We start from the raw sequence: 12,945 nt of genomic DNA, 5'->3' as shown, positions 1-12,945 counted from the left end.
ACTGTGGGACAATTAAAGTGAACTACATTCCCTCTAAAGCTGCCTAAATATGTGAAACATGCAATAATGAGCTAGCTAGGCCTTCAGAACCCAAGGCTATGGTGCTACTGCTGGAATGAGTGGGTTGTATTTTTCCTCATTCCTACTACTCAAGAGCTATGTCAAAATATTTGCAGGAGGTTTATAGGGGAAGTTTGTCTTAGGAATGATAGACTGTATGCAAAACCGTCACGTGCCTTCATGAGTTCAGCCTGGGAAACATTGGGTGTTGGTTTAAGCATAGTGTTAGAATACATTTCTTTAGAGGTCATTGTGTGTGCACACCAAATAGTTACACAAATAGTTGCAATAATATCAAAGCTCAATTGCAAATAAAGACAGGTAAGGCAAGTGATTACAGTAGAGAGGAAAAACTCATTTATTTTGCCATGAATTTCACACTGTGAAAAAAAATCTGTCACATGTACAAACAATGTTATAAAAAATTGAAACATGACAGAAAAAAATGAAAGCAAATGCACATTGGAAGTGTTTCTAAAGAAGTTTCCATCATTTTGGTGAATGCCTACAGCAAGCCAGTCAGGGAGAACACACCACACGTAAGCGAGCTGAATCCCAATAAAGGGGGAAGAGAGAGGGGGCAAAAAGAGAAATGAGAGAGGGAAAATATGACACTGAACAATCACTTGTAAATTGGAGGGGCACTCACTGTTGACTGTTGCCAGGGTAACTTATGCTCTAAAAGGAACCCTCTTATCTGATTGGTGAGGAGAAAGGTGCAGTGTTCTGTGGGCGGGTTGGTTGGTTAGGGGGTCGACATCAAGGAGCCAATGAGTTCTCCACAGAATTCCTTAAACAGTTTGTGCTTTTGTAGCCCTAGGAGGTGGGAGGTGGGCTGGAAGTTGGGCTGTGTGGAGGTCGGGGAGGTGGAAGTTGGGCTGGGAGGTGGAAGTTGGGCTGTGAGGAGGGCTGGGGGGTGGAAGTTGGGCTGTGGAAGTTGGGCTGTGAGAAGATAGCTCAAATAATCAAACAGGAATGTGGAATACAAGGGATTGAGGCCATTCACTGAATCCACCCAGAACACATCCTGCCTGGGAAAATCTATACAACTGTTAGCTTTTATGTTGACCTTGACAATGATTTAATCATGCTAAACTGTACATGTCAATATTTTGGCCACCCAGACAGACAAACAGACAAAAACATCCAGAAATCAACTACTGGTACAAAACTGTGGATGCAAGTATTTAAGACATTCTTTTTGTAGGTCTTTGGAACTCTCCCCTGTCATATTCCCTCCCATACATCAGTGCCCATATGGTGAAGAGCACTGCGGTGCCTGCCTGCCCTTTAAATTGACAGGATTCAGTTAACTACACATCCTCCTCCTCATCTTCACACTCACACTACACTAAAATGTCAGTATTCTGACTTGAGATCTACATGCTTAGCTTGTATTTTTCATGCAAGTCTCCCGTTGACATTGATAAATGATGTACACAGAAGTCTGAGCTACATACGCTCGTCTCAAGTCAGAATATTGAATATTTGAGTGTGGGACTTAAAATAAAGCAGATATGCCTCATAGCAGAGTCAACATTTAAATGTGAGATGTTACTCTACCCAGAGTCCACCTCTAAAACAAACATTCCCACCCACTGGCCACTTACACTCTAGGTAATCTAAGTGTCCATCCGTACACTGACTCCTAACCCCAGACCTCTGACCTGTTCACCTCACTGACCACATGGTTGGAACAGGTTGCACTTTGGGACAAACTGAACTGTGCAAAAAAAGCAGACCAAAGGATAAACAATAAAATAGAGCATCTATAACAAGGGTCATGCATGATTTACCCTTAAAAAGATCTACATTCATTTACCTGGAAATTAATGCAGGCAGAGAAACAATAAATAAAGTAAAGTCATTTTTGTATAAATTAAGACTTATGAAACATGATACACTGGAGCAAGATAAGACAAGAATGTATTACGTTTCAGTTTTGGTTAGGAAGTTAACAAGATGCTCTTGGCCAGAGAAGCTCATCATGCCAATCATACTTGAGTCCCCATATCCATGGTACATGCTCTGAAGAGTTCAGAATAATCTTCTAGGCAAAGTAGAACATGTATCCATCAGTGATCCAACAAAACAATACTGCTCATTGGAATGACTTCGGAACAAACAGTAAATATTGTGCAAGAGCAAACCCTTCAGGGCTGGATGCAATCCGCAAAGGAAGCTCAACTTTTTAAAGGTAATTTCCGATTGAGCCGACATATGCAGCCATTACCGTGAATGCAGTCTCCGCGAACATGGAAACATTGCCTTTCAATCACGCTGTAATCCTGATATTCAGCACTACAGATTGAATCGAGCCCTTAGTGTCCAACTGAGCTTGAATTAGCATTTTCTGCATTGCATTGTCCACTTCTCTTCTTTGATTATTGTTATTTTGGATCAGGAGAGTGTAGTGACCTACAGCAAGAATAGGATTGGGGGAGGCAGGGCGAAAGGGGGTAGTAACTTTACATCGGTAGACATGTCAGGACATGACCCTCCTTCACCCTCTCCCCAACTCCCCTCTCAGACTCAGCTGGCGCTGGTACTTCAAGTCCTCACAACACGTAGTGACAGCTAGAGCCAGGTCTCACAGCAAACTGCCAAAGAGGAACGTCCAACACCCATTACAACGTTTTAAACCCCAAACGCCTACTAGGTGATGGGAACAGGAAGAGGAGGGGAGGAGGTTGTCAATCTCTGTCTTTCTCTCTCCTCTTCCTTGGCGAGGGCAGAACGACTGGAACAAGAAGAGTCTAAAGTCTCAGATACACTAGGGAGAGAACAGTTTATGGATCAGCTGCTCATAATCAAGCTGAAGAGGAGTCTCTGGTCACTCTCCTCTCTCCCCTCATATGTATCCTATGTCCAAACAGGTGTTCCTTCATGCTATTACATTAAAGGCCCTGTGCAGAGAATGTTTCTTCTTCTTCATTTTTCAAATTTCATATCACAGAATTATCAGTGTGAGAAGAGCAAGGACATAGTCCGCAGTACAAGTATTTCATGATTGAACAGAAAGAAATCCAGGCTGTGTGAGTGTGTATGTTGACTGATATGTTGATGGGTCTTTCATGGAAGGCTGAGACGCACAGGCGCGGTATGCCGATAGTACACTGGGATTAGGGGGTTGTTGGATTTTACAGTACAAGCAGCAGGTTGTTGGATCTTACAGTACAAGCAGCAGGTTGTTGGGTATGTTTGCATGAATAACGTCCAAACCTCTCTCTCAGAAACGATATGACATCATTCTGTGTACAAGGTCCTCTCAGAAGCATTGATGGTTCTTTAAACGTCTGTAAACTCACAGTAGCATTAGGGTGGATCGTGTGTTTTCACACTTATTCAATGGTTCAGTTTTTTTCATGAAGAAAATTAGAATGTCTTATTTTTTTATTGCACAGACAGGAAGTTAAAGACTGTGATTCTATCTTCACAGCTGGAATCCAGTGGATGATGCAAAACAGAGAAATCTGAGGGAAAAGGAGAGAGAGAAAAAAAAACATTAGACAAAGTGTTTAAGAGGTCATGGAAAATATCTCTGCTTTTGCTCCTCGAAAAAAGGCTCAAAAGTAGACTATTTAACATATTTGCTAAGATTCAAAAGTTCAGGGACAGACAAATCCCTCAGATAGGGTCTGGAATCTATCTTCACTCCTTTACAGTCTCCCCTAACTCATTCTCTTTCTCCCCTCAGTAAAAAACTAAACAGACACTGCCTTGCCTGCCGTGGCATTTGCACCTGTTCCTCTAGAGACTTGTCAGAGATATCATGCATTAGGCTAGAAGGCTAATGGACTCTTTGTGAAATTCATCCACTTTACTGCCATTCCCCTGACACAGTTAGGGTTCTTTTTATCGCTCCCCCAAATCTAAATCCAGATAGATATTTCAAATCTGACGGCCTTTCGACTTCTGCTCTGCATCTTATTCTGACTTTTCGGTTTTAAAAGCTTTATTTTTTTCAGCATTACACCACAGATGGTTTATAGCCTCGGGAAGGCCCCTTGTGTAACAAGAGTCTAATATCCATTTTAAATACATATCCTCCTCCCCCATCTCATTCCCATGTGGCCCTATCTTGAGGGGGAAGCCCAATCTTACAACTGGCTGTGGTAGCTAGAGGAAACGCACATACAGGCACACACATGCAAACACACACACGAACGCACACACACACACACACGAGTGCATAACGGTCGCTCCACCAACTCTGCCTCCCAGAAGAGGCCTTTCTCAATTAGGCTTCCAGAAAAGATCCAGGTCTAGTGATGGGGATATCTGCCTGGAGGTCATCGCATAGCGAAGGATGAATAACAATAAGCAAGCATCTCTATCCTCTCCAATGCATGAGTGGAATGAGCTAGCTGACTGATAATGAAATCCTCATTTCAGATTTTGGAGGATTCTATACCCTGGAATTCCCCAGTCCTTACCAACCTTGGACGTTACAAAATGGAATGATAACAAATGGGACTTTATCAGTATTGGCACCCTTGCGAGACGAAAGCAGATCTCTGAACAAAAGCATGAATTGGCTTGACACCAGATACCTAGTGGGGGTGTAACCAGTACAAGCCAGCAGGACGGACGAGACCTAATAGAGGGAGAGAGAGGAAGGGAAAAGGGAGGGATGAAGAGAGAGGAGAGGGAAGTGTAGAGGGGAGTCCCCCTGGGAAGTGTTGAGCATCCAAAAAAGTGTGAAAACAGACTAACTGAAGAGATCTGTTTTTCACCCTCCTCTCCTCCCACTATTTAGTGGCCAGTAATACATCAGTGTCACTGTGTCTCAATGTGGAGTCACCACTCCAGACTATGACTGTTTACAGAAAAATGGGCACCTACACAAAAGAGAGGAGCAGGCCTTACAATAAATCAGTGACTGAAATCTGAAATAATTGTACACCCAAAAGCAGTATGTTGCATTGGTCTAGTCTAGAGGGTTAAAGCTTTCACTGCAGTCTCTGTTTCAGAGATGAGTCACTGAAGAAAAATGTGCACTTAAGTCAGGGAGCATTTCATCAAAGGAGAGCAAAGAATAGTGGAGCGGAGAGGCGCATCAGTATCCCAGGCCGATCAATCTATTTATCTATCCTTCCCTCTCTGTCTCTCCCTCTCTTTGGCTCATGAGCTGAGGGCACGCAGCCATTTCACCAAGGTCTGCGAAATGAGAAGGTCTGCCAATTGTGTCTGCATGCGTGTGTGTGTGTGCATGTATGTCTGCCTTTATACGATCGTGTGTGAGTGTGAAAGAGAGAGTCGGATTATGACACCAGGGTCTCCAGTGTTCAGAAAGAGCAGGGTTGCCAATGGTCTGTGCTCTACATCCGTCTGGCCTGCTTATTGTCAAGGAGACAGAGAGTGGTTACTATAAGGCTTTGCAGATACACACAGACAGACCCAGGGGAGAGGTGGGGAGACTGGGGCTGCTCAGAGAAACAGTAAACACTCACTTCCTGTCCAGGCACTGTTATTTGTCAGGGCCGGAGTGTGTGTACTGGCTGTGCTTTGCTTGTCTGCATGGCTGTGCAGCCGCGTTCTCTCTGAAAGACAGGCACCGAAGCCTTACTCCCTGTTACCACCCTCTGCCTTCTCCTCATCTCAGTAACTCCAGACTGCCTCTCTCTCTCTCTCACCTCCCACCCAGAGCACCATAAACCCATCAAAAAGAGGCAATTGAGAGTGGATTAGCCTCACCAGGATGTTGTAGCTTGCTGGCATGTAACTTGTCTAATTGGCCTCCCCGCTCTCAACCCCCTCAGACAAATTTCCCCCACAGGGACAATAAAAGTATTCTATTCTGTTTCAATTACCCCCCTGTGTGCCTCCTCCTTCACTGCCTCGTGCAGGTTGAAGTTTATTGTCATGAGTCTTGTCCTGTAGGCAGAACGGAGTGATTTCCCCTTAGGCCAGCAAAGTCTAAATTGTCTCGCCCTAACCCTGCGGTCTCATAACTCTCATGACCTACACATACAATCCCCCATCCTACCACTCACTCCCCTCTCTCCACACAGTGGTCTGGTGTATTTTGTTTCTCCCTGTATCTGTGGTTTTCACTGGTATCAACAGACACAAATCAAATAGTGGCGGCTGCTTGGTTAGTATTCAAAGCATGCAGTTCAGCCCTGGCCTAAATCGCATGGCAATCTAATTACTCTATCAATAGTCCATTTGTGCTTGATTCAATCAGGATCTTTGTAGGGTGATGGAGGAAGAACAGGATTTTTATCTACTGGCTACTGAATGAAAACAGCTGCCTTGAACCTATGAGCTGGGAATTTTACTTATATCATCCCAGTATGTGACAATGAGAGCTCAAAACACAGCCCAATAGATATTTGACAATGAGAGCTCAAAACACAGCCCAATAGATATTTGACAATGAGAGCTCAAAACACAGCCCAATAGATATTTGACAATGAGAGCTCAAAACACAGCCCAATAGATATTTGACAATGAGAGCTCAAAACACAGCCCAATAGATATTTGACAATGAGAGCTCAAAACACAGCCCAATAGATATTTGACAATGAGAGCTCAAAACACAGCCCAATAGATATTTGACAATGAGAGCTCAAAACACAGCCCAATAGATATTTGACAATGAGAGCTAAAAAAAAACTGGCCCAATAGATATGTGACGAAGAGTGTTCATTATAAAAACTGACAACAAGAAACTGCCTTATGCACTCAGCTCAGCTGAGAATATTTGAAATCGCTTGGACTCTCCAGTCTGGTCTGCCTAGAGTATCACTAATACATTATGCATTCCATCTCATTCCTCTACTGACAGAGAGTAACAAACAAACAAACAGACTCCACACACACACACACAGAGAGAGAGAGAGAGAGAGAGAGAGCGAGAGAGCGAGAGAGCGATCTCCATACCTCATGAGAGGGGGGTTGGGATGGACATGTGGGGTTATCCCAGAATGCCATGCAGGTCAGGCTGGGAGATGTTTCCAGGTGCTGACGAAGGCAGTGGGGATGAGGGAGTAGGGTACGGTAGTGATGCTGTTCCAAGCATCCAGCGTCGGGTCATAACAGTCCAGAGTCTTACACCGCTGTGTGCCAAAGTAGCCCCCCACCACATACAGTTTGTTACCTGACGCTACGGCCTGGCAGCTCATTCTCTTAGCCGTCACGTCTCCCACTTTAGTCCACTGGTAGGTATCGCTGCTGAACTTATAGGCCGAGCACGCCGAGAACTCTGTGTCCCCGCCCATCACAAAGATCTGATTGCCGAGGACGGCGGCGGCAGTGTAGCGCCAGGGCTGCGGGCAGGAGGCGGGAACCATCCAGCAATTCTCCTGCGGGTCGTAGCACTGCACCTTGGGAAGTTTGTCATGGGTGACGCTGGTTCCGCCAAAGGCGAAGAGTTTCAGCTTGACGCTGACCACCGCCGCGTTGCTCACGCCTTCCCTCAGCGGCGCCACCATTGTCCACTTATTGGCCGCCGGGTCGAACTGCTCCACCTGTTTCAGGGACACCGAGGGCGAGGCAGGGAGGCAGCCGGTGCCGGCCGTGTGTCCTCCAACCACGTACAAGCAGTGTTTCAGCTCGGCTGACCCGTGGCCGAAGCGGGCAATGAGCATGGGCGCTGCCTTGGACCACTCCTCATGCACAGTGTCATAGACCCACACGTCTTTGGACACACCGTTCTCTGAGCCCCTCCCGCCGGTCACGTAGACATTACAGCCGATGGCGCAGGCGCTGAACTCCTTCCTGGGGCTGGGGATGTCCGCCTTGGGGATGATCTCCTTGGCCTTCTGGTCCACCAAGTACAGCTTGTCACACATGAAAGTCTGTCCTCCCAGGAGGAACAGGGCGTGGCTGGTCTTCCTGGGCCGGGCGCAGGGGCTGTTCACCACCCCGTCGTTCTGGAGGATCTTTAGTTTGCAGTGGATGGCCTCGTCCACCAGCTCCTTGCTCTTTAACTGGGCGTTGATCAGCTCCTCTGTGGACACATTCTCCATGAGGAAGATGGCGGGGAGCAGTGCCAGGCGGACGGTCTGCAGCAGCTCCGGCAGGTGACAGTGCCTCCTCTCCAGGTCGTAGTTGACCCAGTTGAGGGTGGCCTCATAGACCAGCCTCTCGTCCTCTGTCTCCAGCTCCTCGTGGGACAGGAGCTGCACCACCATGTCTTTGGGGAGCTGCAGGAAGTCCTCGGTCTTGCAGATGGCAGGGAAGTTGCTGAGGCACATGGCCCAGGACAGCTCAGACAGCTTGGTGCACTGGTGGGCGTCGGACAGCAGCAGCATGCCCAGGCAGTTGGACGGGTGCAGGTTCCTCTCCAGGAACTCGGCACAGGCGTCCCGGATGTCCTGGAACTCCAGCATGTCCCCGGCCTCCAGCAGAGACTCTGCATTCTCCTCGTTGATGACCACGCGAGAGGAGTAGACGTAGTCTAATAACAGCTCCAGGACCTCAGGGTGGATGGAGTCCCTGAAGTCAACCTCGCTGGCCTGGCTCTCCCGGAGACCTCCAGAGAACATAGCCTGACAGACAAACAAGGGGGTGGGAAACCAAGAGTTAACGGATTAGCATTTGGTCCAGCTAGTGTTAGCATGGCAGCTAAACATGACTGGTTTTCCAACGGCAAACACTAACAGTATCCTGCCTTGGGTAACAGTGTCTTTACCTGGAAGTAGCGGCTGCAGGCGGCCAGCACGGCACGGTGGCAGGGGAAAGAGCGGCTCCCGGCGTGGAGGAGGACGTCGGTGAAGAGACGTTGCTGCCTCAGTGTGTTCAGGTGCATCAGGACGCTGTCGGCGTACGACGACTTGTGGAACAGGTAGATGTTCATGGAGCCGGTGCTGGCACGCGACTTGCGGTTCTCATGGACGCACACAGACATTTTCATCGAATCCTGGAGAAAGAGAACAAAATTATGAATTGTATTTGCATTATTATACTGTATAATAATCAAGTAATAGACATAGCCAGTGGCATAAGTGATTCTAAAAAGAAAACCCATACAAACATATGGAGACCCATACAAACACATCATAGAAAAATTCATGATAATATATTTAAAGCATTGGGATGTAGCCTACAGTTCAAAGTCCTTTTTCTAACCAGAATCCCTGAATATAAATGGAAGCTAGTCCAAGCCAAGCCAAACCCTGTAAGAGTGTATTACTCATCTCTACACAGTCCTAAGGAAGGGTAGTGAGTCTCCATCACATTCTCAGGATGCATCCCAATTGGCCCCCCATTTCCTATAGAGCCCTATGAGCCCTGGTCAAAGTAGTGCACTACATAGAGAATATGGTGCCATTTGGAATGCAACGTCTCAGTCTCATTTTGATTTCAGGCAGGGTGTGTGATATGATCAATATCAGCAGGGTCGCTCGCTCCCTGGGCTGGGATCAAGAAAGCAATGTCTATCTGCCAGAGACGTTGATATGACTGGGTCAGGCAGACAGATAGCTGCTGTGCTGGATGATGTCATGACACACACACACACACACACACACACACACACACACACACACACACACACACACACACACACACACACACACACACACAGGCTGATCTGATGTCTGGTGCTGGCTGGAATCTGTCAAATCATTGCCAGGTGTTCAAAGTGGACCAGGGATATAGAGAGAAGAGGTGGGGGGGCTAGGCAGGGAGAAAACTTGCAAAAGTAAACAGCAAGGCATGTGTATCCTATAACGGTCCGATCCATGCAGGAAAAATAAACCCTATCACTGGGCAAAATGCCAATTTAACCCCTCAGTGTAAACAGCCGTCATCTGCGAGTGTATATTCAAATCCAATCAGTCCTAATTGTCATGTAACCAATACAATGCCGGCGGTCCCCGACTGGCTGTCGTCGTCTCTGTGCGAGAGGTTAATTGTGTTGTTAAACCCAACGCTCCACGGGACTAAAATTGTGTTCCTTGCCGAATTTAACCGAATAAGGAACATTAATGACACATCAGCAGCTATGTTGGCAATATATCACACCTGATGCCCTCCGTTAATCTCGTTACACCGCGAGCAGCTGTGAAGGGCACCCAGGGAGACCATTCAGAATAGACCGGGATAAATCAATGAGAAGACAACACAATTTAAGGGTTACAATTGCAAGGGATGATTTTTTATTTTTTTTATAAACATCGCCTCAGTGTTTCTAGATGAGATTGGCTTGAATATATTTATACAAGACGTACACATGCTAAAAGTCCTCTTCATGCCCTAAAAATAACACATGTTAGGCTATATGATCTCAATATTTGCTTTGTCTTGCTTCTCTCGTTAAAGTATGCTAGAATATATGCAGCCAATTAACATGATAATGCAAATGTAAAAGCACAACGTTCCCTCTGAATATTGTCCTCTAAATTATTCTAATATGGCATCTCCTAGACAGACATTTGAGGAATTCCTTTAATAAGTGTCATGCTGCAAAATCCATTACAGGATGGTGTCTAGGCTATGTTCTTAAATTAGGCGTTTCCACAGAAAGACAATAATGGTAGATGTGATCCTCTTAAATGCTCCATCAAAGCTCCTCCGTGCATGGAGCCTATATCACAACATCAACAATAATGGCAATAACAATTCTCAAATGTGAAAAATACAAATAGGCTATGTGCCATTCCTACCTCTTTGGGTGAAAGTAGGAGTTCAATTGTGTCTGCTTTATCCCTCGAACATGCCACTGCTGGAAGAGTAGCCACGATGCTGGTTCAAGCAAGCCACTTGTGCTTGGGAGAATGCGCGTCTTGGGTTCCTCAAAAAGGAATAGCCTTATTTGGAAAGGATCTGGACAATATTTCTAGTCCTATATAGATGTCAATGGACTCGACTCATCTAAATGTGTCGTTCAGTGATGAGATCTCCAGTTCAACATTCGTCGTTCCGTCCAGTTTGAAGGAATAACGATAAAGGGTTGCGCTCGCGGACTGACTCCAGACTTGCTTCTGATCCTATAGGAGTTCTATGTCGATAGTGCATACCGTGCGCTCGGTTGAGTCGGGTCTTCCCTCTGTAAAATCAATGGGTGTGTTTATAGTGAGAAAGGGGGAGGAACGTCCTCGTGTCGAGGAAGTGGAGTGGGAGAGGTAAACTATGCAAAGTAGTCTAGTGTGGTGGGAACGGAGCAGCAGTAGGATGACAACGGAAGGGAGAAGTAATAAAACAGTAAAATAGTCAGTGAGAAATAGTCTGGCGTCTCAAATCTAAGAGTAGTACAATTTACTCACCTCCAGAACTGTGCCCTTTATTACAAACAGACGCTCAACAGACAAATTGTATCCTGATCCGTCAGAAGGCCTAAATAGCCCATAGCCTACCTCCACTCTAATGTAGACGTGAGTTCAGATTTGTTTGCACACCATACGAGGCCTACTGGATGATAAAATGCACACAATATGATTTATATTAGGCTACATTTGATTTCCATGAAGTCAACTTCCTTAATGGGAAACGTCACCATTCTCCAACTTCATAGTCATCATCTCCAGCACCATCCCAACATCAACATGTGAAATTGGTGCATTTCTACGGTTTGTACTAAAACATAGAGGAAGATAAGCGTTTCCAATGACATCATAGGTGTGCATCGTGATTTTGATCAATTTTGAGTAGGTATTGCCTACTAATTCGTTGATGATGTCATTAGAATCACATATTTCTCGATCATAGGAGTGTTTCTGGATAAAAAAGAAGAATAAATGGAATGGCGCTAAACACAGGCAGAATCTTAGAGAAAAAGCTGCTTGTCTGCTTTCCACCAGACACTGGGAGATTAATGAACCTTTCAGCAGGACAATAACATAAAACACAAGGCCGAATCTACACTGGAGTTGCTTACCAAGAAGACTGACTCACAGTTAAAATATATGGCAAGATGTAAAAAGGGTTGTCTAGCAATGATCAACAACCAATTTGACAGAGCTTGAAGAATTTTGAAAATAATAATGGACAAATATTGTACAATCCAGGTGTGCAAAGCTCTTAGAGACTTACCCAGAAAGACTCACAGCTGTAATCGCTTCCAAATATGATTCTAACATGTACAGACTCAGAGATATGAATATTTCAGGGAGACATTTCTGTATTTCATTTTCAATAAATGTGCAACATTTCAAATTTTTTTTTCACTTTGTCATTATGGGGTATTGTGTGTAGAGGGGTGAAATGTGTTTTGTTACTTTAATCCATTATGAATTCAGGGTGTAACACACTAAAATGTGGAATAAGACAAGGGGTATGGAATCCTTTCTGGGGGCACTGTACGTGTGTGCCAATATACATGTGACCAGAGGCCTGGCCATGACCCAACATAGTCTAGTGTACAAATTATGTGGAATATATATTTTGCCTGCCAGGGTCTTTACACCTAAATGTGTTCACATTTGTAAAATATAATGGACAGACAGACACGGGACAGTACGTTTAGATGGATATAGGTCATTTTGGCATGCAACATTGGCAAAATGTCAAACGTTTTACTACGTGAAACATATTGTCACAAATAATTAATCCACTTAGAAATTGTGAAATGGTGAGATATTGCTGAGATTGATGTGAGACTGAATGAAAACTTCATTAGAGTCTGAAACAACTTTGTGAAACATGACTGTTTTTGTGACAACATCGCCACATGCTGGAGAAAATGAAAGCTTGAGAAAAGGTTGATTCTAGAACGTTTAAAGAGCAATGAGCCATATTATCAAGTCTTCTTACTCACTCACTCAACATTCGTTTGGTCAATGTTCAGGCAGCAGGTGTAATATGTGACCATAGGTACTGGCTAGATTATCCCTCAACCTGCTTATGTATTTTGTCCATAAGCTTTTTTTAACCATGATCTATTTATGTGGCAATAAGACTTTAATCCATCCGGTGGGGATGAGAGCAAATAAACAT

At 45.1% G+C, this 12,945-nt stretch overlaps 1 protein-coding gene across 1 annotated transcript; it reads right to left on the bottom strand.

Annotated features, from left to right (window-relative positions):
• Positions 1 to 394: 394 nt before the first annotated feature.
• On the bottom strand, positions 395 to 11,051 carry LOC135518178 (ectoderm-neural cortex protein 1-like). The gene is made up of 4 exons (XM_064943132.1): positions 10,677 to 11,051; positions 8,702 to 8,929; positions 6,949 to 8,558; positions 395 to 3,533 (listed from the first exon to the last, which is right to left on the bottom strand). The coding sequence occupies exons 2-3, from the start codon at positions 8,921 to 8,923 to the stop codon at positions 7,005 to 7,007; spliced, it is 1,776 nt and encodes a 591-aa protein (XP_064799204.1). The 5' UTR covers positions 8,924 to 8,929; positions 10,677 to 11,051; the 3' UTR covers positions 395 to 3,533; positions 6,949 to 7,004.
• Between the last annotated feature and the right edge of the window lie 1,894 nt (positions 11,052 to 12,945).

Source organism: Oncorhynchus masou, chromosome 28 (assembly GCF_036934945.1).
Source record: "Oncorhynchus masou masou isolate Uvic2021 chromosome 28, UVic_Omas_1.1, whole genome shotgun sequence".
NCBI classification, from domain to species: Eukaryota; Metazoa; Chordata; class Actinopteri; order Salmoniformes; family Salmonidae; genus Oncorhynchus; species Oncorhynchus masou.
The sequence above is the reverse complement of the archived record's forward strand: the minus strand, read 5'-3'. Positions and strand labels throughout refer to the sequence as shown.

What these genes read in the sequence shown, in the direction of transcription:
- LOC135518178 (XM_064943132.1), bottom strand. Translation starts at nt 8,923, where the DNA reads ATGAAAATGTCTGTGTGCGTCCATGAGAACCGCAAGTCGCGTGCCAGC. An exon ending in CCTGCAGCCGCTACTTCCAG is followed by an intron (nt 8,559 to 8,701) that starts GTAAAGACACTG and finishes TTTGTCTGTCAG; the next exon opens with GCTATGTTCTCTGGAGGTCT.